This window comes from Ursus americanus, chromosome 30, assembly GCF_024610735.1.
Source record: "Ursus americanus isolate L20-20 chromosome 30, mUrsAme1.1.p, whole genome shotgun sequence".
NCBI classification, from domain to species: Eukaryota; Metazoa; Chordata; class Mammalia; order Carnivora; family Ursidae; genus Ursus; species Ursus americanus.
The window spans coordinates 11,799,469-11,826,928 of NC_142156.1; the positions used below are offsets into that span (position 1 = coordinate 11,799,469).

Here is a 27,460-nt window from a genome sequence, read left to right on the forward strand (position 1 = left end):
ATAATGCCATCTGGGTTTTCTCTGGCTGGGAGGGCTTCGCAGACCGTGTTTACGTCCTTAAGGATCCGATTCCTTTTTTGCCTTCCCTCTCGACCTCCCATGAAGGAACGAATTATAGGCTCGGAGACTAATTCCAGAGTGAGATGTATGAAGGTTTCTGCCTTCAGGTTGGTTGAGACACTGCAAGGTCTTAAGCTCAAGGTCTGGATAAATGGTTTCTAAAGGAAAGTCCCTGGACCAGTAGCATTGGTGCCATCTGGGAACTCGTTGGAGGTGCAAAGTCTCAGACTCTACCCCAGACTGAAGGCATCAGAAGCCTGGGGGTGGGCCCCACAGTAAGTGTTTTAACAACCCTCCAGGAGATCTGGATGCATGCTCAAGTGTGAGATCCACTGGCCTAGAGCTTCCAGCCTCCAATACTTCTTTCCCTGTAATGAGGAGAAGATCAGAATGTTCAAATTGAGATCAGAGTTATCTTCTAGTCCAAGTCATTTGAAATGTGCTCTATAGAGCATTCGTTTCACCCACATGTGGTGGAAATGAGGTGATTTGGGTTCCATGATCAAATAAGTTTGAAAGATGCAGAGTGTCATAGAGCACAAGTCCTATCCTGCAGGACTTATCAGAGCCTTTAATATGCTAATATGCTTTGTGAATCTCCAGTGGAGGGGTATAGCATGCAGTCTTTCTCAAATGTACTTTCAGGACTCATATTCTGTGCTCCCGCCAGAATATTATTATTTTTTTTACAGGGACTGTTAGTAACTGTTGGCATTTGCCTTAGACTAAGCCAAATCTGCCTGCCTTTAATTTCCTCCTGTGGGCTTTAGCATTGAGCCCTGGAACCACCTAGCATGGGGCTAATTCCTCTTCTGTGGAACAGCAGCGGAAAGACCCCTGTGGATCCACTGTGCCTTCCTGAAACTCCTCTCTTATGGTTCCCATCCCACAACATGGTCTGACTTTTGAAGCGAGTGAAGTATTGGGAAATTGCTTCTTTCAAATGGCTTCTTAGCTGCGTGTGGCTTCACAGAAGTGATTACAAAGCACAAACATGTATCACTGAGCTGAGAGGTATTTTAAGAATCTTCTGTTGTAGTTTATCCCCATTCCATCTATTTGAGACAGATAATGGTCCAGCCTATTACTAAAGATCTGGGGAGATCACAGCCTTTCTCATTATGAAGTCCAGAAGTTTGGCTTATCTTAAAGCTCCTCATGACTAACCATGTGGTTGACTTACCCTTCTTGCACTTCACTTTGACTTATGAAACAGTTGATTGGAGTGACTTCCTTTTTTTCATTTGCCCATTTATTCCTTTATTCCAGCATCTTTGCATGCCCACCCTATGCCAAGCCTCTACTAGGTGCTTCGGAGCCAAAGCTGAACAAGACCGATTAGGTGTGCATGGACCTTAGCCTCGAGGGAGAAGAATGATGATAAAATTTTAAAAAAACCCATAAATAACATCTTTTGAATTTGTGCTAAGTGGGAAGGCAGGCAATGAGAAGAATCACAAGGGGGCGGAGATCAACCCAGATAAGGTGGTTAGGGACGGATGCTTGATGTTGGAACTGAGAGCTGATATAATTGTAACCCATTGCTTTGCTTTCTTTCTTTCTTTCTTTTTTTTTTAAGATTATTTTATTTATTTGACACACACACACACAGAGGGCACAAGCAGGGGGAGCAGCAGGCAGAGGGGAGGGAGAAGCAGGCTCCCCGCTGAGCAGAGAGCCAGATAGATGGATGCAGGGCTCCATCCCAGGACCCTGGGATCATGACCTGAGCCTAAGGCAGGCGCTTCACGGACTGAGCCACCCAGGCGCCCCTGCTTTTGGTTTCTTAATTCTGTTTGATTGTATCATTATAATCAGGCTTAGATCATAAGGCCCCAGAGGGTGGGGACTAGTTTTTCATATTGTGCTTTGTATAAAGAGAGCCACTGTGGTTTTCACTCCCCCTCACATTATAGCTGTCTTATGTATTATATCAATACACACTGGAGTAGTTTGGAGTCTCTCCTGGACGTTTGAAATATCTGTTGCGAGATTCTGAGTCTCCTCTGGAGAATACTGATTTTTGTCTGTTTTGTGTTGATTTTCTTAAGCAACCAGTCTGTTCGGTTCAGGCTGCACGTTCTGTCTTGCCTTCTGTGGGTGGTGGTCCGGTGCCAGGGCATTTCTCAAAGTTTTTGTGATGCTTCTTTGGGTTTGTTCTAAGTGCATACGGTGTTTTACACACACAATTAGGGAGCTCTTTCCACTCTCCAGCTCTTTCCTTTTGGGGACCTCTTCCACACTCTCTGGCTCCCAGGGGCTTCTTCCTCCCAGCTCTTCTGGCCACAAGTTTTAGCCTCCTGCCCTGCTGCACGATTCTGAATGACTTGACCCTGTCCTCGTGGTGAAATGGCGAGAGAGAACACAGAGAGAGAAAAGCCCCATGGCTTCTCCCTCCCATGATTCACAAAACATTCGTCCCTGTTCCCGTTCCTCTCTCCAAAGGGATGGGTTTTCTCTTGGGGGCTTAGCTCTCTGTGCTGTTTCTGTGTCACATGAGTGGAGTTTTATGGCTCAGTTAACCTGGGGCAGGGCTGGGAGAGGGAAAAGAAAAAAGATTCCCTTTACATTCTTGTGTATGCGGGGCCTCATTTTTCGGTCCTCTGCAGGAAAAGCGAGGCTGCTCTGGAATGTTGGCTCCCCACACCCACCCAGCACAGCGTTCCCAGACTGCCCACTTTCAAGGCAGAGCTAGGCATTGTGGGAAACGCACCACTGCTGTACTATTGGTCGTTCTTCCCTATTGCCCTGCTGTTACTTATGTTCTTTGAACCCTCAGGCAGCTGCTTTTGTGTTTTTCCTCGAGTTTTTGGCTGTCCCCAGGGGGGAGATAGTCTTCCAGGATGGGCCTACTCCATCAATGCCGGAGCCAGAATTGGGGTGGGTATTTTAGACATCTTGGCTCACTAGATGCTCAGAATAATCCTGGGAGGTAGGTGATACCATCCCCATTTTACAGGGGTGAAAACAGAGGCCAAGGGAGATGAAGTCAGAATCTAAACCATCGTCATGCCACCTGGTGTCTTGCGTAAAGCATCTGCATGGCGTCGAAGCTGCTTCCCTGGGCACCTTGCCTCCCCTTCCCTGCGAGGGGACCCCAGGGGTCCGGGGCCCCATCCCCCCATCCTTCATGTACAGGATGGGGAAAATCTTAGCATCCCCCTCGTGGCACCATTGCAAGGACTGGGTTAGGAAATCTAAGTATTGGGAGTAGTAGTATCTGGCACAGAGGAGTTGACTCTGCCTGAAGGTCATTATCTTATCACTCGTTCCGTGTATAGTGAGCACTGAGCAGCATGGCCGCGTACGGTAGCACTCAGTCAACATTTATTGAAATATTTATTGAGTTCAGTCATTTGAGAAGCCATTTTACCCTTAAACAGTGGATTTTACTCTGTCATTTCTATCTCAGAAATATGTTAGCATTTTTTTTTTTTTTGGCCATTACCCCTTTTGCTTCCCCAACTGCTGACATTGCCCATATAGGGTGCCCCCAGGGGGTCTGGGGACTGGGTCCCATTTCTGCGCTTTCCCCAGTTTTCTGCCTATTTATTTATTTAGGTCAATTGAACTTCTCCTTCTTCTTCCTTATGCCTCTCCACCACAAGAGGGGTAAGGAGGCGCTCTCGGTCCATATTTTGGCTTTTTCGCATCATAGCTATATAGCTTAGACCAAGTAAAACTTAAGGACCCCCCCCCCACACACACCCCCAGTCTCATCTGTACCTTGTGAATGATCGTTTCTACCTCACAATGTTGCTATGAGAAATAAAAAGAGATAGTACGAGCAAGGTGTCTACACGGCTCCTGGTGCATAGTAGGTCCTTAAAAAAATGTTAGTTTCCTGATGAACCGTGTTAATGATTGTGTGAACGGTAGCCAGAAGTTCCTGCTGCAGTGGGAGAGCAGGTATTCCAGATCTGAGACAGGCGTTCTGGTCCAGATACAGCTGGCTGGAAGCTGACCGAGACTTCCAGCACCTCCCCGTTCACGCTCTCTCCGTTGTAAGCGCTCCACAAATGTTTGTGGGATGAATAAACAACTGGACGGCTCCAGCTTGGTCCTTGTCTGTCAGCATCAGACTGTCCCCCTGGGGGTCGTCACTGGGGGTAGAAGGCTGTTACTCTGAGCATCTGCATTGCTAATATCTAGCCACACTTGTTTTCCTCTTGGTCTGTGATTTTTATCAGTGTAGAAGGTTTAATTACTGTTTAGACCTGGGGGGACATTTTTAGTTTTGCATTTGCTCTTTATCTCTGGGCTTGGCAGCATCTGCTTTCAGAAATATCCTTTGGAAGCACCATCAACATGGTGTTTGGGCTCCAGGGGCAGGCTGGGTGCAGGGGAGATGTTAGGTGCTAGGACGACGGACCCACGTATGTTGGCCTCTTCCAGATCAAGCCTGCAAACATTTATTGGTGCCAGTGTTGTGCCCGAGGCTGAGATGGAAGGTACCAGATGTGGCCTCTAGAAGTTCATGGTTGAACTGCAGACATGACAGATTTGCTACTCAAGTGTGGTGGGCTCGGCTTCTGAGGGGTGGTCTGCAGGGCTGTGGGAGCCCAGAAGGCATTTGCTCTGGATAAATCCTCAAATCCCCACCTTGGCCCATAGGTCCCTGCCCACCTCCCCGGCTCAGTTTCCACCCACCCTGGCCACCCTGGCCCCTCGAGTTTCCTCCAGTGGGTCCCCTCCTTGCACACCTGCTGGTTCTGGCGGGGATACTTGCCCTGTTTCTTTGCTGCTTCACCACCGCACATCCGTCAGACCCCAGCTCAAAGATTCCTCCTTGGAAACCTCTCCCCAGCCCTCAGTTCCTTCTGTTCTGTCATAACTAAATGATTGAAATGTGATTCTGCATTTAGTGCCTCCCTCCTCTTCTAAACCCGCGTGGGATATTGTATGTCTCGGGAAGATAAGGCAAGCCGTGTATGTAATCTAACATTCTTCTGGTTACCATTTTAAAACACATACAAAGAGGGGCGCCTGGGTGGCTCAGACAGTTAAGCATCTGCCTTCCACTCGGGTCACGATCCCGAGGTCCTGGGATCAAGCCCCGCATCGGGCTCTCTGCTCAGCAGAGAGTCTGCTTCTCCCTCTGCCTCTCCCTCTCTGTGGACTCTCTCTCTCTCAAATAAATAAAATCTTTTTAAAAAATTAAATACATACAAAGAAACAGGTGGAAGTAATTTTTTTATTGTGTTAAATGCACACAGCAGAAAATCTACCAGTTTAACTGTGTTAAAAGTGGCTTTAAGTACATTCACAGTGTTGTACAATCACCACCACCATCCCTCCCTCGATCTTGCTTTAATCATTTCAAACTGCAACTCGACCCATGAAGCAACCCTGCTAACATCTGTTCTGCTTCTGAAGTTCACTACTCTGGATACCACATTTAAGGGGAAAACATGAACAATATGTGTCCTTTTGGTGTCTGGTTTGGTTCACTTAGCAGAATGTTCAAGGTTCATGAGTGTCAAGGTTCATTCAGGTGGTCGCATGTATCAGAATGTCCTTCCCTTTATGGCTGAATGCTGTTCCCCTGCATGGGTTGATCCTTTCATCCATCATGGACACTTGAGTTGTGTCTGTCTTCTGGGTATTGTGATGAACGCTGCCGTGAACACGGGTATACAAGTGTCTGTTTGAGGTCCTGCTTTCTGTTCTTACGGGTTTATACCTAGAACTGGAATTGCTGGATCGTGGGGTAATTCTATGTTTAACCTTTTGAGGAGTGACATGAAATTTTATAACATATTTTATGGAACCCAGTATTTCCAAAAAGGGACCATTTCAATGTGTAATCAATATAAAAATTATTAATGAGCAATTTTGCTTTACTTTCCTGCGAAGTCTTCATTTTAATGTGGTGTGTGGGGTGTGAGCCCTGTGTGGCTGGAGAAACCATCCATCCTGTGAATCCAAGTGCCTTGTACACAGTGGGTGTCTAATCTAGAGGTGTAGACATAGCTTCCTGCTGCCAGGAACAGATTCCTGTTAACAGTAACAATGACAGTAACAGTGATGGCAGGCTGACTGTTCGCAAGGCACTTTATTCATGAATTCTCCAAACAACCCTGTAAAGTGGGTACTTTTATCGTTCAGTTGTAGATGTACAAATGGCAGCTCACAGAGGTCAAGCAACAGACCTCAGGTCACACAGCTAGTGAGTGGTAGAGCTGGGATTCATACCCAGCAGGGTTCTGTTGTCCTGTGGCAAGCAGTTATCTCAGGAACTGCTTAACCTGGAAGTCTTGGAGAAGCCTCCCAGTGCCCAGGGAGGTGTCTACCTTTGCTAACAGGGGTGAAGGATAATAAAAGTTTACGCAACACCCTTTTCCCTGGAGGCATCTGCATTTCTCTCTGCCTCTGGGTCAAGACTGTGAGTATAACCTGAAAATATTTACCTCCTGCTGTAGCAGGCTGCAAACCTTCACCAGCATTGTCCCTGGAGAGGGCAATGGGGAGAGAAAGCAAGGCAGATGCTGGCCCTGCTGGATCCATGTGGTGAGGGAGAAAACAGAAGGATTGGGAAAAGCTGCTCCCCAGCTCAGTTGTCTGGAGATAAAAATAAGGTGCTTTGCAGCACGTAAGGTGATCTAATGCTGCTTTCAGCTTTCTTGAATTTGCCAACACAAGCGGTTAGAAAACTAATATCATGCCTGTCACTCAAAGGGAAGTGAGTTCTGGAATTAGAAGAGTCTCAGAGGTCATCTCTTCGAATGTGGCTTCTCGTGGTGTGGACTCTTTCCTGCCATATCCCCCAGAGCTGTTCTGAGCCAGATGGGCCTCCCCAGCTCCTACCTCCTTCTTCAGAGGCCCGTGGGTGGGGCAGCCCATTCTTTTGCAGGGAGCTGTGGGCGGGGGGACATAGGCATGCTATTTCTCAGAGGATGTAGAGCCAAAGGGAGACAAGATCGAGATAAGGACATCTTCCTACCTGCGTTCTTGGGTCACCAGACCTTTATTTCTCAAGACTTTATCTACCCAGGACAACCCCAGGCATGAATGGAATTTTGGCCAGGGCAAGGCATTTCCCACCTCATTTCTTGCCTGAGTTCAGGATGGGTGGTACAAATAATAGCATCATCATAGCAGTTAGGATTTATGAGTGTTCAAGCATTGATTCATTCTCCCAATATGTAGTGAAGCAAAATATCATTTATGCCCCATGACAAAACATCTGTATTTATTAAGTTTGTTTCTAGCTTCATTGAACTATAATTGACAAATAACATTGCATAGGTTTAAAGTGTACCATGTGATGATTTGATATACATATATGTTGTAAAAAAATATATATCTGTATTAGTTTATTGCCAGGCACTGTGCTTGGTGCTGAGCAAATACAGGGGTAAGAAAGCCTGGGTCCCTGCCTTCCCAGACCTTGTATTTTAGCGGTGAAGACAGATGACAAATAAACTGATAAATCCAGTCAATCCTCATCATTCTTGAATTCCACATTTGCAAATTCTCCTACTTGCTAAAATGTGTTTGTAACCCTGCCCCCCAAATCAATACTCGCATGTGCAGATTGGTGAAAAATTTAAGTCATCTGATGCTTAACGTCCTCAGCTGAGGTCCAACAGGGTGACATTCTGCCTTCTTGTTTCGGCTTTCATAGTACTGACACGAGTCCTTTTCGTGGTCTTGAATTTAGTGCCATGTTTTTCACAGTTTCTTTGTTTTTTTTGGTTGGTGATTTCACTGTTTAAGATGACCCCTGAGCACGGGGCTGAGGGGCTGTCTGGTGTTCCTGAGCACAAGAAGGCTGCCATTTGCCTTATGGAGAAAAATACAATGTTACATAAGTTTTGTTCCAGCTTCATATCACAAGGGGTAGCGGTGCTGGCCACGAGTTTGCTGTTAATGAATCAACCATCTATATTAAACAAGTGTCTTTAAACAAAAATCCACATAAAACAAGATGACCTACGGATCTATTGACAAAAATGTGACAGAGGCTTGTAGGAACCTAACCTCCTATTTCCATGAGGAACAAAGGTTCAGTGTTTGTGGCATCTTTGCAGAACGTGATAACCGTGAATAACAAGAATTGACTTTATAACAAAATAATCCCACTGAGTGGGGAGGGTGTGACAACATGGAACGGGAGGAAGGAAAGACAGGGAGAAGGAGGCTGGAGGTGGTGACTGACGATGATGAGCGCTGGGCATTGGGGGGGGGCATGCCTGAGCCTGCGTGGATTCCCAGGAATCCTGAGGTTGGTCTGGTGCACTCTGCAGTCTCCTGGGCTCGCCATCCACGTCGGGCTGTTTAGAGCTGCCTTGTGATGCGGACAGTCAGTGAGGTTCAGAACCACAGTTCCAATGAGACTGCAACATCCAGTGCCAGACCCCGTTCCTACCAACAGCGTGGATGTTGACGATGGTACCCTGAAGAATACTCCCTCTCTCCTTGAGCCCCTAAATCTGGACTCGTGTGAATTGGGGCTTCAACACTTACAGGACTTGCTGCTCACTGCTCTACCAAACTCCCTAACCACAAGATTCTCTGGGATGTGTTTTATTGCAAAATTCTCCATGTAGATTCTAACTGTGATATTAACCAGGAGGGCTTGTTTTCAGTTTAAAATGCCCATCAGGGGGGGCGCCTGGGTGGCTCAGTCATTAAGCGTCTGCCTTTGGCTCAGGGCATGATCCTGGTGTTCTGGGATCAAGCCCCACATCAGGCTCCTCTGCTAGGAGCCTGCTTCTTCCTCTCCCACTCCCCCTGCTTGTGTTCCCTCTCTTGCTGGCTGTCTCTCTCTCTGTCGAATGAATAAATAAAATCTAATAAGTAAGTAAGTAAGTAAGTAAATAAATAAATAAATAAATAAATAAATAAATAAATAAAATGCCCATCAGATGGTCACAGTTGCTCTGTTCATTCTAGAGGCAGGAAGCAGCCCAGTCACAATTTTAATTGTTCTTGACAATGAAAACACTGAATATTGTCAAAGTGGAGGCAAAACACCATGGGGTCTGGAGTGGGATAGACCTGGAACTTTTTAGATGGGTGGGTATAGGGAAAGTCCCTGCTCTTCTCTGAGACTCAGTTTCTCCATCCGAAAGATGGGGCTGATAATACACCTTCCCCCACGTGGCTGTGACGATTAATTCAGATGTGCCGTATGTCATGTAGCAGCCAAGAGAACGTGCTCTGGGGTCAGACTGCCAGAGTTTAGATCTTGGCCTTGGGCAAGTGTTTCAACTTTTCCAAGCCCCGATTTCCTCACCAACCTCACAGCGTTGTTGAAGAGAATTAAATGCAAAAAGGCATGAGGATGAGAGGGTCACAATGGTCACAATGAGTGCTCGGTGAATGTCAGCTATGGCCATTATGAAAAGTGCTTTGTTAAATGCTCACTGGAATAGCCATCATCATCATCAAGGAAAAATAACAAGAGTTGCCAAGGATGTGCTGATATCAGAGCCCTTGTACATTGCTAGTGGGAATGTGAAATGGTATAGTTGCTGTAGAAAAGTTTGGTGGTTTCTCAGAAGGTTAAACAGAGAATTACCACAAGACCCCGCCAACTCCACTCCTGGCATATCCTCCAAAAAACTGAAAAGCAGCTGTTCAGACAAATACTTGTAATGCAGATGTTCATAGCAGCACGGTTCCTAATAGCCAAAAGCCAATAAATGTCCATCAGCTGGTGAACAGTTAAATGATATGTGGTCTAGCCTTACAATGGAATATTATTCAGCCACAAAAAGGAATAAGATTCCAATACACGCTACACCATGGATGAACCTTGAAAATACTGTGCGAAGTGGAAGAAGCCAGTCACGCAAGATCATGTATCGTATGGCTCCATTTATATGAAAGAGCCAGAACTGGTAAATCCAGACAGACAGACAGAAGACAGATTAATGGTTGGCAGGGGCTGGGAGAAGGGGGGCGGGGAGGAGGACTGGCTGCTTCATGGGCATGGGATTCTCTTTTGGGGTGATGACAAACTTTTGGAATTGATAGAGCCAACATTGTGAAATGTACCAAATGCCATTGAATTCTGTACTCTAAAATGGTTCATGTGAAGTGCGCCCTGGTTTTAGGGAAAAAAAGAACTTTGTTAGAGCAGGAAAGCTCCCTTGAACTTCATGACTGAAGGTTGACCTCGCCGGATCTTTTGGTGGGTAATAAACTTGCACATGCTGTAGAGAGCAGGGCCTGAGAAGCATTACTGGGTCAGAGCCCGAGCTCCCAGCCCCATGCATTCTCCTAAATGACCTGCACAGGCTGGAGTCAGTGCATTTGTTTCTTTCTACTTGGGGACGCCAGTGTTGGGGAGAACAGTGCCCAGCGGGGCCCACGGCTTGGCCAGATGCCAAGCTCATTAATGAGGTCTTAGATTAAGATTCTTGCCAGTGTTGAATTGCTTTGGCAACTGTGTTTTTCCTTTGTCCTTATTTGCTTCTTTTTGGAAGTATTACTAGAAACTTGAAATTCTTCCTGGGTTTCAGGTTTCCCTCTTTAAGGAATTGTGCCTAAAACAAGTGTTGTATTTGATTTTTGGAGGGTGAGACAGCATTGCTCCTGGTGCTGATCTGGAAGGTCTGTGTAAAATGGTTCCACCTTTCGAGGGCTTTCTGGATGGTGTTCTCATTTCTGGAGGGTGTCATCGAAAGCCATGAAGGTGAGGGATGCAGACCTGGACTGGAAATCCCACTCTGCCGCTTACTAGCTGTGTGATCTTGGGCAACTCCATCTCTCAGATCATTTTCCACTTCCTCCACTGTGAAATGGAGACAAGAGCAGAATTTTCTTCCCCGGGTCTAATGAGGATAATGTGAAGTTATGCATATAAAATACTTAGAACACTATCTGACACATAGTGCTCAATAAATGTAACTGTCATTAGTGTGAATAATGATTGTTGTTACTTTTTTTCCTTTACCAATGACTCCAGTGAAACATTTTCAACCAACATCTAAAAGTTTTGTTTCTTGCCACAAACTTAGGAAGATTAAAGTAAAAACTTTTTGGCTGTTCCCCCAATGACTTCAATCTAATCTATTCAGCCAACATCTGAAAGTTGTATTTCTCTTAAGAAGTTGTAAGGATTCAACTAACAACTGCTTTGACATAGTCACGAAAATTACAAGCAGCAGTGATGCTGAAATTTCAGATTTTCCGCTCTGCCTCTGACGGGCTAAAGCATCTCTGCATTCTGATGCTGGCTTGGAAATTCAGACAAGTTCGAAGTCGCACGTTTGCCTGTTTATGAAATTTTAATGGGAAGGGACAAAGAAGTTAGACACTTGCCTAGACTTTCTGAAATCATTTTCTCCCTTGAGAATGGCTTTTATTTCTCTTAGTCCCTTATCGGAGAATGTCAAAAGAGAAACCCTTACACCTTGAAATGTCTTTAATCAGTCCTCAGACCTTTCATTTCTTAAAACCTATTCCCTTCTCCCCGCCCATTTCAAGACTTGAAATAAAATGATTTTCCAGAAACGGATGACAAGATAGCAAGAGCCACGATTAATAACCCCCAGAGCACCTTGGTACCACACCTTCCCTATTTAAAATGAAAAATTACCTTTTTCCCTCAGACTTTATTAAAAAGAGGATCAAAAGAGAGAGGGAAGAGTTGATATAATACAGCCCATCAGTGAAAGCACTTCTAAGGCCTCAGCAGAGAGAAGCCGAATCCCTGTCAATGGAGCAGCTGGCAATTTGGATAATGAAATGAGGCACTTGGCTTCTTCATCCCCAAACTTCTGATTTTGAAATGTAGGGGTAGAGAGGAAGAGTAATTGATGGAGAGGGGAATCTGGCAGGGGTAAAGCTGTGTACACTCTCTTTTCATCTCTTAGACTTAAAACAACTTTAGGGCAAGAATTCTTGGGGGGGGGCACCTCGATGCTTCCTTGAACCTGGTGGGGGTAGGGGTGTGTGTGTGTGTGTGTGTGTGTGTGTGTGTGTGTGTAGGAACTTTTAGGCTTTGGCGGTGGTGGGCATGGGCAGTGGGTCCCAGCTCAATGGCAGGACGCGGTGTGACAAAGAGGGAAGAGGAAGGTATAGGTTCATTACCCACTATGGGACGTTAGCCCCATCCTGTCACTCACCCAGAGCTCATTTAGAAAATGGGTCACTAACACCTATCTTGCAGGGCTGGTAAGATGAGCACTGATTCCCCTGAGCCTGGCGGGTGCCCTCCAAATGCTAACTTTCATGTCGTGACTCCCCAGCCTGTAGTCTGTAAGTGTCCTTGGCTCCTGGCTGAGGGCTGTCTTCATGTCCTAGGGCTGCTCCAACAAAGTCACCACAAAGTAGGTTTAAACAGCAGAAATGTATTTTCTCACAGTTCTGGGGGCTCCATGTTTCAAACCAACATACGGGCCGGGCAGGGCAAGGCTCCATCAGAAGGCTCTGGGCCAGAAGGTGTGCCAGGCCTCTCCCCTAGCTCCTGGGGCTTGCGGGTGATCTCTGGCGTTCCTTGGTTAGTATCTGCATTTCTTTACTCTCTGCCTCTGTCTTCACATGGTCTCTCCTTTGGGTCCTCCTTTTCTTATAAGGACACCAATCATTGCGTTTAGCAACCCCATACCCCCATCCGGGGTTCCCTCATCTTAACTTGATTACATCTGCGAAGAACCTTTTAGCAAATAAGGTCCCATTCATGGGTCCTGAGGGTTAGGACTTCGGTATGTCTTTTTGGTGGATACGGTGTAACTGCAGTAAGGACTCATTCATTGGCTCTTGCTTCATGGGTTTGCTTTCTATAGGGCAAGGTCAGGGATGTAGTCACTGAATGCGAGTCGTTCTATATGCTTATCTCATTTAATCCTCCCCGGTATCGTGTGAAATTGATGCTTTTATTCCCATTTTACATGAACATTTATGCAACATTGGCTGCGTGCCAAAGATACGCTAACTGCTCTCCTTGCATTGTCTTATTTAATCTTCAGAACAGTCCTGGGGGAAAGCTCTGCTGTGACTCCTGTTTTACATTTGAAGCAGCTGAGTCACAGAGAGGCAAGGTCAGAGCAAGTTAACTTCTAAGCATCATGTTGCAAAGTTCAGGTGTTTGGTGCATATGAAAACTGCTGCTTCCTTGCTCGATGTTTGCTTAGAATCAATTCTTGTTCTTTCTGTTCAGAAAGCGAGTCTTCCACACACAGAGCTGTCTCTCTTCCTTCTGAGGGAGCCAGGCAGTGGGTGATGTGCTCCTTACCTCCCCCTCCCTGACCTGTAATTTAGGGCCATGGGTTGGATGTCTGCTCTGGAGACTCAGGGATCCAAATGGGAGAGGAGACAGAGGTGACTCTTGGATAGACTCGGGAGGTTTTAGGATCTCAAGCACCATTTTCTCAGTCTAGAAAAATAACTTCTTCCTGAGGACTGATCTCAGGACTCCCAGGGAGAGGAAGGAGCTATGGGGGAAGTTCTCCTGTATCCCGGGCATCTCCTGCTTGATGTCCTTTAGGAACCTCGGGCTCAGCCTGTGTGACCCTGAGCTCTCCACCTCCTTTGTGCTCAGTCTCCTCCTGTGTCTCCTCTCACTGTGATCAGTGCCGTGAGCCACCGTGTGACCCAGGCTGGAGATCAGGAGGTCAACCTTGGCTTAGTGTCATTCCTAAGGATGGGAACTGCAACCCCAGCTGTCCTCCCAGCTGTGTGGTCTTGAACAAGTCATTTTGTATCTCTGTGCCTCAATTTCCTCATCTATAAAATAGAGTGATGTTCGCCTACTACCAGGATTGTTGTGCAGCTGTATAATTTTTTACATGTAAATTACACATCAGTGTCAGGAAATAGTAAGTTCTCAGTAAATGTTAGCTGTTTTTTTTCTCCTCTGCTTCTGCCCTGTCAGTCCCGTGCTCTCCATCTTTGCTGCCACAACCCTGCCCCAGGTCCTCTCATCTCCCATCCACATGCCTTCAGTGGCCTCAGGCTGGGCTTGCTGCTGCTTTTGACCTGTCCGATCCTTTCTCCATGCTCCGGCCAGATACAGCTTTCCTCCACACTCATCTGATCGTGTCCCCTCCCTACACACTGTGTGTCCTGTTGAGCAACAAGAATGGATGCCTACACGTGAAAAGATGCTCATCCTCACTTACCATCAGGGAAAAGAAAATCAAAACTACAATGAGATATCACCTCATACCTGCCAGAATGGCTAAAATCAACAGCCACAAGAAACAACAGGTGTTGGCGAGGATGTGGAGAAAAAGGAACCCTCTTGCACTGTTGGTGGGAATGCAAACTGGTGCAGCCACTGTGGAAAACAGTATGGAGGTGCCTCAAAAAGTTAAAAAATAAAACTGCCCTATGATCCAACAATTGCAGTACTGGGAATTTATCCAATGAACACAAAAACACTAATTCAAAGAGATAAGTGCATCCCTGTTTACTGCAGCATTATTTACAATAGCCAAGATATGGAAGCAGCCCAGATGTCCATCAATTGACGAATGGATAAAGAAGTTGTGACACACACACACACACACACACACACACACACACACACACACGGAGGAATATTACTCAGCCATAAAAAAGAATGAAATCTTGCCACTTGCGATGACATGAATGGAGCTAGAGAGTATCATGTTAATTGAAATAAGTCAATCAGAGAAAGACAAATACCATATGATTTCACTCATATGTGAAATTGAAAACACAAAAAAAAAATGAGCAAGGGAAATGAGAGAGAGAGAGAAACCAAGAAACAGACTCTTCAACTCTAGAGAACACACTGATGGTTACCAGAGGGGAGGTGGGTGAGGGCATGGGGGAATAGGTGATGGGGAGGAAGGAGGTGGTGATGAGCATGGGGTGATGTATGGAAATGTTGTATCACTATGTTGTACACCCAAACCTAATATAACACTATATGTTAACTATGCTGGAATTAAAAAAAAAAAAAAGCATGGTTGCCCACACAGCCTGTGCCCACTTTCATCACAAAGGGACAGAGCCAGCACACTGGGCTCCAACAGACTTGCTGGCAAATGGACCCCATGGGCTATGTGATTTTTTAAGCCACATGATGAGGGAAGCACCAGCCCTGCCCTGGTGTAATCAGGGGCTGGGTTATAACAATGATGTGAATGGCAGAACCTTGGCCTCCAGCCCCAAACCACTTCTCAGCATTTGCCTGTTGGGAGATCCAGTCCTTCCCTTGGCATGAGCAGGGGTTTGAGGGCCCAAGTCTTGTGGATATGGCAGTATGGCCAGGCAGGAACTTGGCTGCAATCAGTTACAGTTGGGGGAAGTGCCGGTCCCTCCCCTGGCATGACCACAGGGCTAGGGTCCCAGGCTTGAGCTTACAGCTGCATGATATGGCAGAGCAGAACTTCAGCCCTGCCTGTTCCCCAGTTTGAGGGCCGTGAGCCGTTGGCTACTGCAGGTTTGAAGGAGCTCCGCAGGAGACCACCTCCTTTTGGGACGCTAGCCACAGGGGATCAGTCATATTGACCCCCCCTCAATATCCTTCTGCACTTAGGAGAGCAAGTCCCCAGATGGTCCTCCTTCACCCTGCTTTCCAGCCTCAGCCTGAATTGCTTCCTCCCTCCATATAGCTCCAGCCACACCGAGCTCCTTGTAGTCCTCTGTACTCAACCTGTCCCATCATCTCCTGGCCTTGACCCTGCTGTCCCGTCTCCACCCTTCTTCCTCCACTCTTGACTCCATTGCTTTCCTGGTGAATTCTCCTTCAACCTCAAGGTCTGGGCATCGACGCCACCTCCTCCAGGATGCCTTTCCCTACCCTTCCCCTGGGAGCTGGGTTGCTGGCCTCTGCTCTCACAAACCTGCGCTGTCTCTGACATCAGATTCCCTGTTCCACATTGTGGGTACTTATTTATTTCATCGAGGTGAAGCTCAGAACAATGGCCATTTTAAAGGGAACAGCTCCATGGCATTTAACGCATTCACAATATGGTGCAACCACTGCCTCTGCTCAGTTCCCGAACACTTTTATCACCCCAAAAGGAAACCCTGTACCCATGAAACAGTTGCTCCCCATTCCCCCCTCCCCCATCCCCCCAGCCTCTGGCAGCCACGAATCTGCTTGCTGTCTCTAGAGAGTTTCCTATCCCGGACACTTCGTAAATGGGATCACACGCAATGATTTTTCATGTGTGGCTTCTTTCACTTAGCATAATATGTTTGAGGTGCGTCCCATTGTAGCATGCGTCAGCAGTTCGTTCTTTTTTATGGCAGAATAATATTCCATTGTAGAGACATGCCACATTTGGTATATCCATCCATCATCAACAGACATTGGTCTTGATTCTACCTTTTGCCTGGTGTGCCCACAGCCGCTGGGAACATTCACATACAAGCATTCGAGTGCCTGTGTTCACTTCCTTTGGGCCGATACCTAGGAGCGGAATTGTAGTGAGTGCTTGTTTCGTTGTGAGTCTCCACACCAGACGGTGAGCATCTTGAGGGAAGGAGAGAGGCACACACCCAACCCCAGGGGCGGGCACAGCGAGTGCCTCAGAAGCAAACTGGATGAGTCCCCGGCATCCAGAATAGATGTCTTCGTCCCCCTCAGTCATCTGCCCATCGGTCTGCAGCATGTGGTGGTCCAGGCTCTGTGCCGTTGGCCTGACTCATTTTATCTCATTAACGTAGTCTACGCTCACTCTAGTATTTGCTTGTGTCCATTGTCACCTCCTCCCCCTTGTCCCCCAGCACCTGTGCCCACTTTTCTTCCTCCATAGTAGCTTATTACCACTGATATGTTACAGACAATATATTTTATATGGCATCTAATAGATAATATTTATATCATTTATTTGTTCATTCCCCTTTTATTCTGTTTTGCCACTAAGAGCATGTGCTCTGTGAAGACATGTGAGGGACCTTGGTCTTTTTTTTTTGAATTCATTGCTTTATCCCAGTGCCTTGAACAGTGCCTGGTATATGAGAAGTATCCAAATATTTGTAAAATACTCAGATGGATGAATGAATGCATTTCATCCTCACTGTTCCCCCCAAGGGAACCATGATCGTTCTCATTTTACAGATCCCAAGGCTGAGGCTCAGAGAGGTCAAGTGACTTATACAGGGTCACAGATTTCTATCAATGGTGGTGGTATCAGAGTTGTAAGCCAGATCTCTCCGTGTCCCAATCCCATATATTTTTTCCAGTTCCCGAGGGGTGGGGACAAGAGCTATAGCAACGATGCCCACAGTACTTCTCTGTGGCCTTAGAGTGCAGTGTATGATTAAGATAACTTAAAAAATAGGTTTACTCCCATATCCATGTCTTAGTTAGGTTAGTTTGACAATGAGTTTGTATTTCCTGAGCAAATACACCAATCCATAGCTTGCCGGGTGATGGAGACGCTGATCGGGGCTGGATTCTGTCTGCTCCCAGCTCTCAGAGCTCTTCAGCACCTCCGAGCATCAGCTTTGGGGAGACGCACAGGGTGGGGGTCACATCTGCCACATGTTCACTTCTCAGCATGAGGGCACATTCTTTAAAGGGGCGATAACGTCATATCACGGCAGGCTTGAGAATCCCAGCATGCATAGCTCATGTGTATGGAGTTCCTGCCTGTGTCAGGTGCTGGGCTAAGTAAGCACATCACTCCTGCTATTGCATCTATCCTCCTATTGTTCCCCTGGGGCAGGCCCTATTGTCCCATTTCACAGGTGATAAAGCAGACTCAGAGGGGTCAGATGAGTGCCCAAGGCCACACAGCCAGTAAGTGGGTAGCCAGACAGAGGGCCAAGTCATAAGACTCCCGAGCTGGCTCTGAGTCACAGGGTTAATAACATGTTTGTCTAAATTTGAGATTTATACACCACCATAGTGATGGTGACTTTGGTAGAATGTTCTGGCAAAGTCTGGGAGAAGGGAAAAGGGAGACCCATGTCCGAAATGAGCCCTCGCTCCAGTTTCTATTCCCATTTGGCTCGTCCCTGATGGCCTGGGGTCCTTGGTAGAGTCCCAGGCCTCTGTCTCAGATGCCCCTGGGCCCTGGTTGTGGAGGTGGCCCAGGCCCTGGGTTTGAGTCCCAAGCTGCCATCTCCCCTGTCTGGTGTGACCTTGGGCACACCTTCACCTCTGCACATCCACCTCCGTATCTACAAAGTAGAGATCAAAACGGCCCTTTGCACACAGAGGCACAAAACTTAGATAAGATGTAAAGCGATCCTAATATAACAAATGAAGAAAGCAGATGACAAGTCGTTAAACAAGATCTTATGGCGTTTCTTTGAAAGATGCACAGAAAACCATCTGGCAGGCTCCACAGCCAAACATTAATGGGATGGTGGTTAGGCTTTGGACCAACATTGCCTTTCTCCTTATCTGAGTTTTCTAATTTTTCTGTAATGAATATATAATAACCAAATGAGTAGTTTTAATTAAAAATGAGGCAGTGAGTCAGTGTTCATGAAAGCACTTTGTAAACTGTCAAATGTTCTATAAATTAGCTCTTGTTATGGTCCTTATAGTAATTATTATGGTTATTGCTAGTCGGCCGCGAGCTGGAATTCGTTTCTGCCCCTTGTCGCCTCCTTGGCCCGTGATGGGAGGGCCCACTCGATCGCCTTCCGCCAGGTCCTGCTGTGTCGTGCAGCGATCCCCACTGACTTCTCTCTGTCTTTGCTGCCACCACCCACGTGGAGAGCAGCGTCATCTCTCGCCTGGAGCCCTGCAAAACCCCTCACGGGCTCTCGTTGTCCAAAAGGTCTTTGAGAAGGGAACTTTGTATCAAAACTCTCACTGGCTTCCCACTGACCTTGGCATTAAATCCACACTGCAGTTTGGCCTATGGCCCTGGTGGCCTGTCCCTTGCCTGTCCCTTTGGCCTCTCCTTGAGACACTCAGCCCATTGTCACCATGCCTCGGGCACACTGCCTTTGAAAAGGCACCCTGAAAAGGGACTTAGGAAAGGGCCTACCGTAACTTAGATGGTTTCAGAACCTGTCTACTTGGTATTATTGACCCCTACACTTTTATATCTCTTAGCACGGAGTCTGCGCTCGTAGACCACATTGATATTTGCCCTTCCAGTATGGCAAAGGAGTGAAAAATGTTCATTCATGATTGGATTTTTTATTTTTATTTTTTGGTTTAACTTATACCAAGGCTGAAAACCCCAGCTTGCATGCAGACAGTGGGGACTTTATTTTTAAAAAGATTTTATTTATTTATTTATTTATTTATTTATTTATTTATTTATTTATTTATTTATTTATTTGAGAGAGAGAGACAGAGAGAGCACAAGCAGGGGAAGCAGCAGGCAGAGGGAGAAGCAGGCTCCCCGCTGAGCAGAGAGCCCGATGTGGGACTCGATCCCAGGGCCCTGGGATAGTGACCTGAGCTGAAGGCAGATGCTTAACTGACGGAGCCATGCAGATGCCCCCAGCAGGGATTTTTTTTAATGCTTCCATTTTTTTCCTAATAAACTGTTGCAAGACTTAACAACAACAACAAAAAGAACCCCTTCCTACCTGTATGCTTTTGTCCTTGTCATCCTCCTTCCCTCGCCCCACACCTGCCATACTCTGTCCTTGGTTCTTGGCAATCCCCTTCTTGTCCTCGATGCCAGCTTAAATATCACTTCTTTAGGAGGCTGAGCACTCTACCTAAAGTCAGCCCCTCCCCCAATGCTTTTATTTTTAATTTTTTCAGTTGAAATTTTTATTGAGCTAATTGTAGATTGGCCTGCAGTTGTAAGAAGTAATACAGAGTGATCCTGTTACGGTCCGTCCAGGCTGCTCTAACATATACCACAGACTGGGGGGCTTAAGCAACAGACATTACTTCTCAGAGTGCTGGAGGCTGGAAGTCCAAGATCAAGGTGCTTCCAGATTCGGTTCTTGCTGAGGGTCTTCTTCCTGGCGTCTAGACAGCCACGTTGCGGTCTCCCATGGCCTTTCTTTCCTTGGACCTCCTGTGTCTTCCACTCCGTGTAAGGGCACCAATCCTATCCTGAAAGTTCCACCTGCAACACCTCATCTTCACCGGATCACCTCCCCAAGGCCCCACCTCCAAATACCATCACCGTGGGGGTTAGGATTTCAACGGCAGGATTTTGGAGGGCGGAAGCATTCAGCCCGTAACAGATCCCTTGTACAGTTTGCTCAGTTTCTCCCATCTGGTAACTTTTTGTAAAACTCTAGTAAAACATTGCAACCGGGGGCGCCTGCGTGGCACAGCGGTTAAGCGTCTGCCTTCGGCTCAGGGCGTGATCCCAGCGTTCTGGGATCGAGCCCCACATCAGGCTCTTCCGCTAGGAGCCTGCTTCTTCCTCTCCCACTCCCCCTGCTTGTGTTCCCTCTCTCGCTGGCTGTCTCTCTCTCTGTCAAATAAATAAATAAAATCTTTAAAAAAAAAAAAAGACTGACCATGAGTTGGTAATAATTTGAAGCCAACTATGGATATATAAGGGCATTCACCATGGCAGTGTATTTAAAAAAAAAAAAACATTGCAACCGGATTATTGACATCAATGCAACCTCCTGATCTTGTGGTCTTGTTCAGGTTTCCCCAGCTTTACAATGACTCCTGTGTGTGTGTGAGTGTGTGTGCAATTTTATCACCTGGGTGAGTTCACAATCACCGTGATGAGGACACTGGACAGTTCCAACACTACATGTATCCCTTGCATTTGTCCTTTTATGGCCACACTCACCTCCCTCCTGCCTGTGTCCTCCATCCCTAAATCCTGGCAACCGCCAATCTATCCTCTACTTCTAAAATGTGGTTGTTTCAAAAACGGAATGTGAATGAAATCTTATATGTAACCTGGGGTTGGCTTTGTCTGCTCAGCACAGTCGTCTGGAAAGTCACCCCGGTTGCTGTGTGCTCCATAGTTCCTTCCTTTTCACGGCTGTGTAGTGTTCTGTGGCTGGCACGCATTCACCATTGCCAATTCTCTTACCACGTCTCTTCTGCCCCCCTGCCCTGCCCCCAGCACTCAGGCACTCATCCTTCTCCAAAATCCTTTCATGAGTGTGTTTTCTTATCTATCGTGTTTCTCCATCAACAGAACGTTAACTCTAGGGTACCAGAGAGCCTGGATTGGGTGTGCCCTGCTCTGCCTCTCTCGAGCATAGTGCCTGGCCAATTCACAAAGTGTTGGATGAAGGTGTGCCCGAGCCCACAGTGACAGCAGATCTGGGACAAGTATGCAGTGGCTGCATAAGTGGTCAGGGAGTGACTGGGGGTGAACGTGACTTCTACAGAATTCATGTATCTCAAATAGGGGCTCGCTAGTAAAACTGCTTTGTAAGGGAAAGGTTATCCTTGAAAATGCTTTAAATCACCTTGAAACTGCTGGAGGTAGGCTCCTTGGAAGCTCAAAAAGCGAGAATTTACTCCTTTGCTTTTCTGGACATTTGAATTGTGGGCTCCACAGCCACAGGAGAGTGGGGGGCAAGGCTGTTGAATGGAGATTATGCTGAGAGGGTCAGCAAAGAGATTTCATTCTCTTTTTGGAGGGGCCAAGAGGAGATGAATTTATGTAAATGTGTATGCAGTGTAGTGTGCATACGCAGTGTGGCGTGGATAGGGTGTGATGTGCATACGCTGTAAGGTGCATAAGGGGTAGTGTGCATACACAGTGCGGCGTGGATAGGGTGTGATGTGCATACACTGTATGGTGCATAAGGGGTAGTGTGCATACACAGTGCGGCGTGGATAGGGTGTGATGTGCATACTCGGTAAGGTGCATAAGGGGTAACGTGCATACAGAGTGCGGCGTGGATAGGGTGTGATGTGCATACTCGGTAAGGTGCATAAGGGGTAACGTGCATACACAGTGCGGCGTGGATAGGGTGTGATGTGCATACACTGTATGGTGCATAAGGGGTAGTGTGCATACACAGTGCGGTGTGGATAGGGTGTGATGTGCATACGCTATAAGGTGCATAAGGGGTAGTGTGCATACACAGTGCGGCGTGGATAGGGTGTGATGTGCATACTCGGTAAGGTGCATAAGGGGTAGTGTGCATACACAGTGCGGCGTGGATAGGGTGTGATGTGCATACGCTATAAGGTGTATTCACTGTAATGTGCAGACACCATAAGGTGTGTACCATGTAACCTGCCAGGCTTTCTCATGTCTTATGTGTTGTCTCTCTGCTCCTTTGTTCCAACTCAGGAGGCAACCTTTCCAAACAAGACTGGACCATCCAGTGGCCCACCACAGAGACGGGGAAGGAGAACAACCCTGTGTGCCCCCCGGAGCCTACCCCGTGGATCCGCACCCACCTCTCCCAGAGCCCCAGGGTCCAGACCAAGTGTGTTCAGCATTACTGTCACGCCAGCCCCTCTCCCGGGGCCCCCATGTACACCCACGTGGACAGGCTCACCGTGGATGCCTACCCCGGTCTGTGCCCGCCACCGCCACTGGAGTCAGGCCACCGTTCCCTGCCCCCGTCACCCCGGCAGCGGCATGCCGTCCGTACCCCGCCGCGCACCCCCAACATCGTCACCACCGTGACCCCACCTGGCACACCACCCATGAGGAGGAAGAACAAGCTGAAGCCTCCGGGGACCCCACCACCCTCCTCCCGGAAGCTGATCCACTTGATTCCAGGTTTCACGGCCCTGCATCGAAGCAAGTCCCACGAATTCCAGCTGGGTCACCGCGTGGATGAGGCCCACACGCCCAAGTAAGTGTGTTTGGTGGGTACCCTGGGGCTGCCAGGGGCTGCTTCATGGCCCCAGGACCACCCTGGGTTAAGGGAGCCTCGAATGTACCTGTGTTTTTTTTCTTCAGTTGAATGAAAGGTGGCCTTTGACGGAGGGCCTGTGAGAAAATGAATAGCACTTTCCAGAAATGACCCTTCTTATGCGATGGATTATCTAAAGCAGGCAGGAGTTGGTAAACTATCGCCTAGGGGCCAAATCTGCATTTATTGCAACGCAATCAAGTTCATTCCCGTGTGCGTTGTCTGTGGCTGCTTTCCTGCCACACGGCTGAGTTGGGTCTGGCCCGCAAAGCCGAAAACATTTGCCATCTAGCCCTTGGACAGGGAGAGCTTGCTGGCTCCTGCCAGCTCTACCTTAGTGCTGCCCCTAGAAATGGGCTGTGAGCTGCAGACCTAACCTCACGTTTTCTAGTATCGCGTTAAAGAGGTGAAAAGAAACAAGTGGTATTTTTATAATATGTGTCATTTAACCCAATATGGCAAAATATTACCATTGTGACATAGAATCAGTATAAAATATTAACACTGAAACATTTTGCATTCTTTTTTCCGTATGAAGGCTTTGAAATCCGGTGTGTATGTTACACCGCGAGCTCATCTCCGTCCAGCCTCCCTGCGCTCTAAGTGCGCGATGGCCCCGTGCGGCAAGGGGCTGCTGTACTGGGCAGCATGTGGAGGGACATGCTAGTGCTTATAATGAAAAGGCATGGCCGGGTCTGCTTGGGGTTGGGGGTGGGACAGAGTGTGGGGAACCAGACTATCAGAGCAAAGGACTTCATACAGAAGCTTAGAGTGGGCCTGTAGGCACCCAGGGGGAACATCATCAAAGTAGGGTGCAGTGTGTGCCTGGCTCTGGTTTGGGGGGGATCTTGCTGCCAGCAGAGGGTGACACGGTATCTGTAGCTACATACCAGACAGCGGAAGGGATGAGGAAGCTCTCTGCAGGACCCCTCAGAGGCTGACGGTCGCCTGGGTCCCTTGCATTCTTTTGAGGTTCACAGTGTATTAAAAATGGAAGAAATGCTAAACAGGCTTCCAAAGTGGGTGGCATGTTTTTGATATGTACACTTGAACGAAATTGCCATTAAGGTGTAGAACATAAAATGATAATTTATAATCTCGCTAGGAGACACCAATAGGGAGTCTAAGTTTGGCGCCTGTTATGTGTCAGAGCCCTGGATCCCTGCTCTGAGATCCTGCAGCTAGGATGTGGAGGAGCAGTGGGGAGAGTTCCGGTGCATTTCCAGCACATGAAGGCCCATGTGGGGGGCTGAGGCCAGCCAGAGACAGCGTGTCTGACCCAGGCTCCTGTAGGAAACAAAGTGCAGAGGCCCTGGCTTCCTGTGACATTGCAAAGGCTCTCAGGGATTTTTAGACCCCCACCCCCTAGCTGTACCCATTCAGTTGGGAATTTATCCGAGGCTGGATCTCCATCCCAGGCAGGTATGTAGAGGGACTCAGGAGGCCTGCCCCAATCTCAGACCTTCTCCCTTCCTCCTGTCTCAAGCAATAGAGAGCCCACGTGGCTGTCATCTGTTACTTTTGCAACACGGTCCCGGGACCCTCTGGGACTCACACCTGACCCCTTCTGTTGCCGTCAGTCACCCCTTGGGAGGTTCAGAGTAGCACCTGCCTGCAAGGGTCTTCACTGTTCGAGCCAGAGTCTCGTGGGCTCTCATCACCATATGCAGGTGGATCTGAGACATTGCTTGTAAGCTGCATCCTGAGATAAACTGAAAAATATGTATGTCTTAGAATTGATGGAATGTGGTTTGTTCTCGGCTCTGGGCTAGTCAGTGGGCTATACCGGGAAGCAAAGACGTAGCCTCGGTCTCGTGAAGTCTGACATTAATCAAATAACCATAAATATTGTAAGATTGTGTCCAGTAATTACAAACAGTGTTAGAGGCTCTGAAGATGCAGTTCAGGGCACCAGCCGAGCTTGTGGCCAGATAGAGCTGATCGAGTTGAGCTGGCAGGGAGGTGAGTGGGGGAACTAGGGAGAGTCTGGTCACGGAGAGTTCCCAGAAGTGATGATTAGACTGACGGCCAAGGAGGGGTTAAGAGGGTGAAGGGGTGGAGGTGGAGGGCGTGGGAAGTACTCCAGCCGAGAGGTGGAAGGGGGCACGGTACATTAGAGGAATCGACAGAAGGTGACAGAAGGCCTCTGTGGCTAAGGGACCAAGGCAAGTGATGCTGGAGGAGACTCAAGAGTTAGGCAGGAGGCAGCACTCTTCACAGCAGCCCCGAAGTGGGAACAGCCCAAGTGCCCGTCGGCGGATGAATGGCTACGCGATGTGTCCCCTCTATCTGGTGGAATAATATGCAGCCGTCAAGAGGAATGAAATTCTGACACATGCTTCAAGTGGATGAATCTCAAACGCAGGATGGCAAGTAGAGGAAGCCAGTCACAAAGGGCAGCTGTTGTATGAGTTCACTTACCTGGGTTACCCGAGAGCACGCAAATTCACAGACAGAAAGTAGAAGGGCGGGGCCGGGGGCTGGTGGGGGGGAAATGGGGATTAGTGTTTACTGGGCACAGAGCTTCAGGTTCGGGAATGAAAAAGTCCTGGAGATGGATGGGGATGGTGGTTGTATAAAGTGTGAGTGTACTTAACACCAACACTGTACGCTTAAAAATGGTTAAATGATAAACTTTGTTCTCTTCCCTTCTTTCTATCTATCTATCTATCTATCTATCTATCTATCTATCTATCTATCATCTATCTATCTATCTATCTATCACAACAACAACAACAAAAAAGAGTTAGGAAAGCTAGGGGTTGGCCAACTTTTTCTGTAGACAATAGATAAGTAAATGGACATGGCGATGATCCAATAAAACTTTATTTGTAAAAAATTGGTGCCTGACTGGGTTTGGTGCCCTAGGCTGTAGTCTGCTCTGGCAGAAGCTGTGCTAGAGAGGGTGATTCTCCCTTCTAAGGCACTGGCAAGGTCTTCAAGGTGGAAGGCCTGATCATATATGATGGCCACTCATGGTCTGAGGCTGTGGTTTCTCCCAACGGCACATCTCCCTCACCCCTCCCTGTGCTGACCCCCAGGAGTTGTAGAACTTGAAAGAAGGCTCTATGGACACGTGAACTTTGCTCTATAAGGAAGGGGTGAAGTGAGAAAGGCTGACCTTTAGGTGCTTTCTCTAGCTCTAATATGTACATTTAAGGTGTGCAAAGCGATGATTTAACACACAGAGGTAGTGCAAAACGATTATCATACCACAATAAGGGTAGTTAACACCTCCAGCACCTCACAGAATCTTTTTGGGGTGAGCATATTCAAGATTTATTCTCTTAGTAACTTTCAAGTATATAACACAGTGTTAACTATATTCACCAGGCTGTGTCCTAGATCCCAAAACTTATTCATCTTATAACTAGAAGTTTTCATCTTTTGACCAACAGTGCCCCATTTCCCTCAGCCCCCAACCCCTAGAAAACCCATTCTACTCTCTGCTTCTATGCTGGATGTTTTCAGATTCCCCATGTAAGTGAGGTCATGCAGTATTCGTCTTTCTCTGTCTGACCGATTTGACTCAGCATAATGCCCTTCAAGGTCTGTCTGCATTGTTGCAAATGGCAAGATTTCCTTCCTTTTATGGCTGAGTAATATTCCACAGTGTGTGTACGTGTGTGTGTGTGTGTGTGTGTAACATTTTCTTTATCCATTCATCTGTCGACAGACACTTAGGTTGCTTCCATGTGTTGGCTACTATGAATAATGCTGCAGTGAACAAGGGGGTGCAGATATCTCTTCAAGATGGCAATTTCATCTCCTTTGCATATACACCCAGAAGTAGAATGGCTGGATCATAGGGTAGTTCTATTTTAATTTTTTTGAGGAACCTCCATACTGTTTTCCACAGTGGTTGCACCAATTTACATTCCCACCAGTGGTGCATGAGGATTCCCTTTTTCCCACGTCCCTACCAGAACTTATCATCTCTTGCCTTTTTGATAATAGCCATTCTAATGGGAGTGAGGTGATGTCTCATTGCGGTTTTGATTTGCGTGTCCCTGATGATAAGTGATGTTGAGCAGCTTTGCATGGATCTGTTGGCCATTTGTATGTCTTCTTTGGAAAAAATGTCTATTCAGGTTATCTGCCCATTTAAAAATCAGATGATGATGATGATTTTTTGCTATTGAGTTGGAAGAGTTTCTTACGTAATTTGGTTATTAATGCCTTATCAGATTTGTAATATTTTCTCTTGTTCTATAGGTTGCTTCTTCATTTTTTGATTTTTTTTTTGTTTTTTAGTTTGATATCATTCCATCTGTTTATTTTTGCTTCTGTTGCTCATACTTTTGGTATCATAACCAAAGAAGTCACCAAGGAGATTTTCCCCTATGGTTTCTTCTAGGAGTTATAGTTTCAGGGCTTAGGTTTAAGTCTTTAATTCATTTTGAGTTAATTTTTGTGAATGATATGAGATAGGGATCCAGTTCCACTCTTTTGCATGTGAATAGTCAGTTTTCCCAATGCCATTTATTGAAGACATTATCCTTCCTCATTGAGTGTTCTTGGCTCCCCTGTCAAATATTAGTTGACCATATATACTTGGGTTTATTTCTAGGTCTTTGATTCTTTTCCATCAGCCTATGTGTCTATTTTTATGCCAGTACCACACTTTAAATGTGAGCCTTTCCTCAGACTCCCGAGGGATTTACTTTGTCTGGATAGGGTTGAATCACCTACTTTTTCAAGGCCTTCCAAATCAACTGGTCCACCGTCAACTGTTTTA

The 27,460-nt window shown here is 47.1% G+C and overlaps 1 protein-coding gene across 1 annotated transcript in view; it reads left to right on the forward strand.

Annotated features, from left to right (window-relative positions):
• Positions 1–27,460, forward strand: part of KSR2 (kinase suppressor of ras 2) — a 389,319-nt gene that overhangs the window by 135,897 nt on the left and 225,962 nt on the right. The window contains exon 4 of the mRNA XM_087857306.1: positions 22,149–22,662. Coding sequence (XP_087713432.1) covers positions 22,149–22,662 — 514 coding nt within the window. The remainder of the gene's footprint in view (positions 1–22,148; positions 22,663–27,460) is intronic.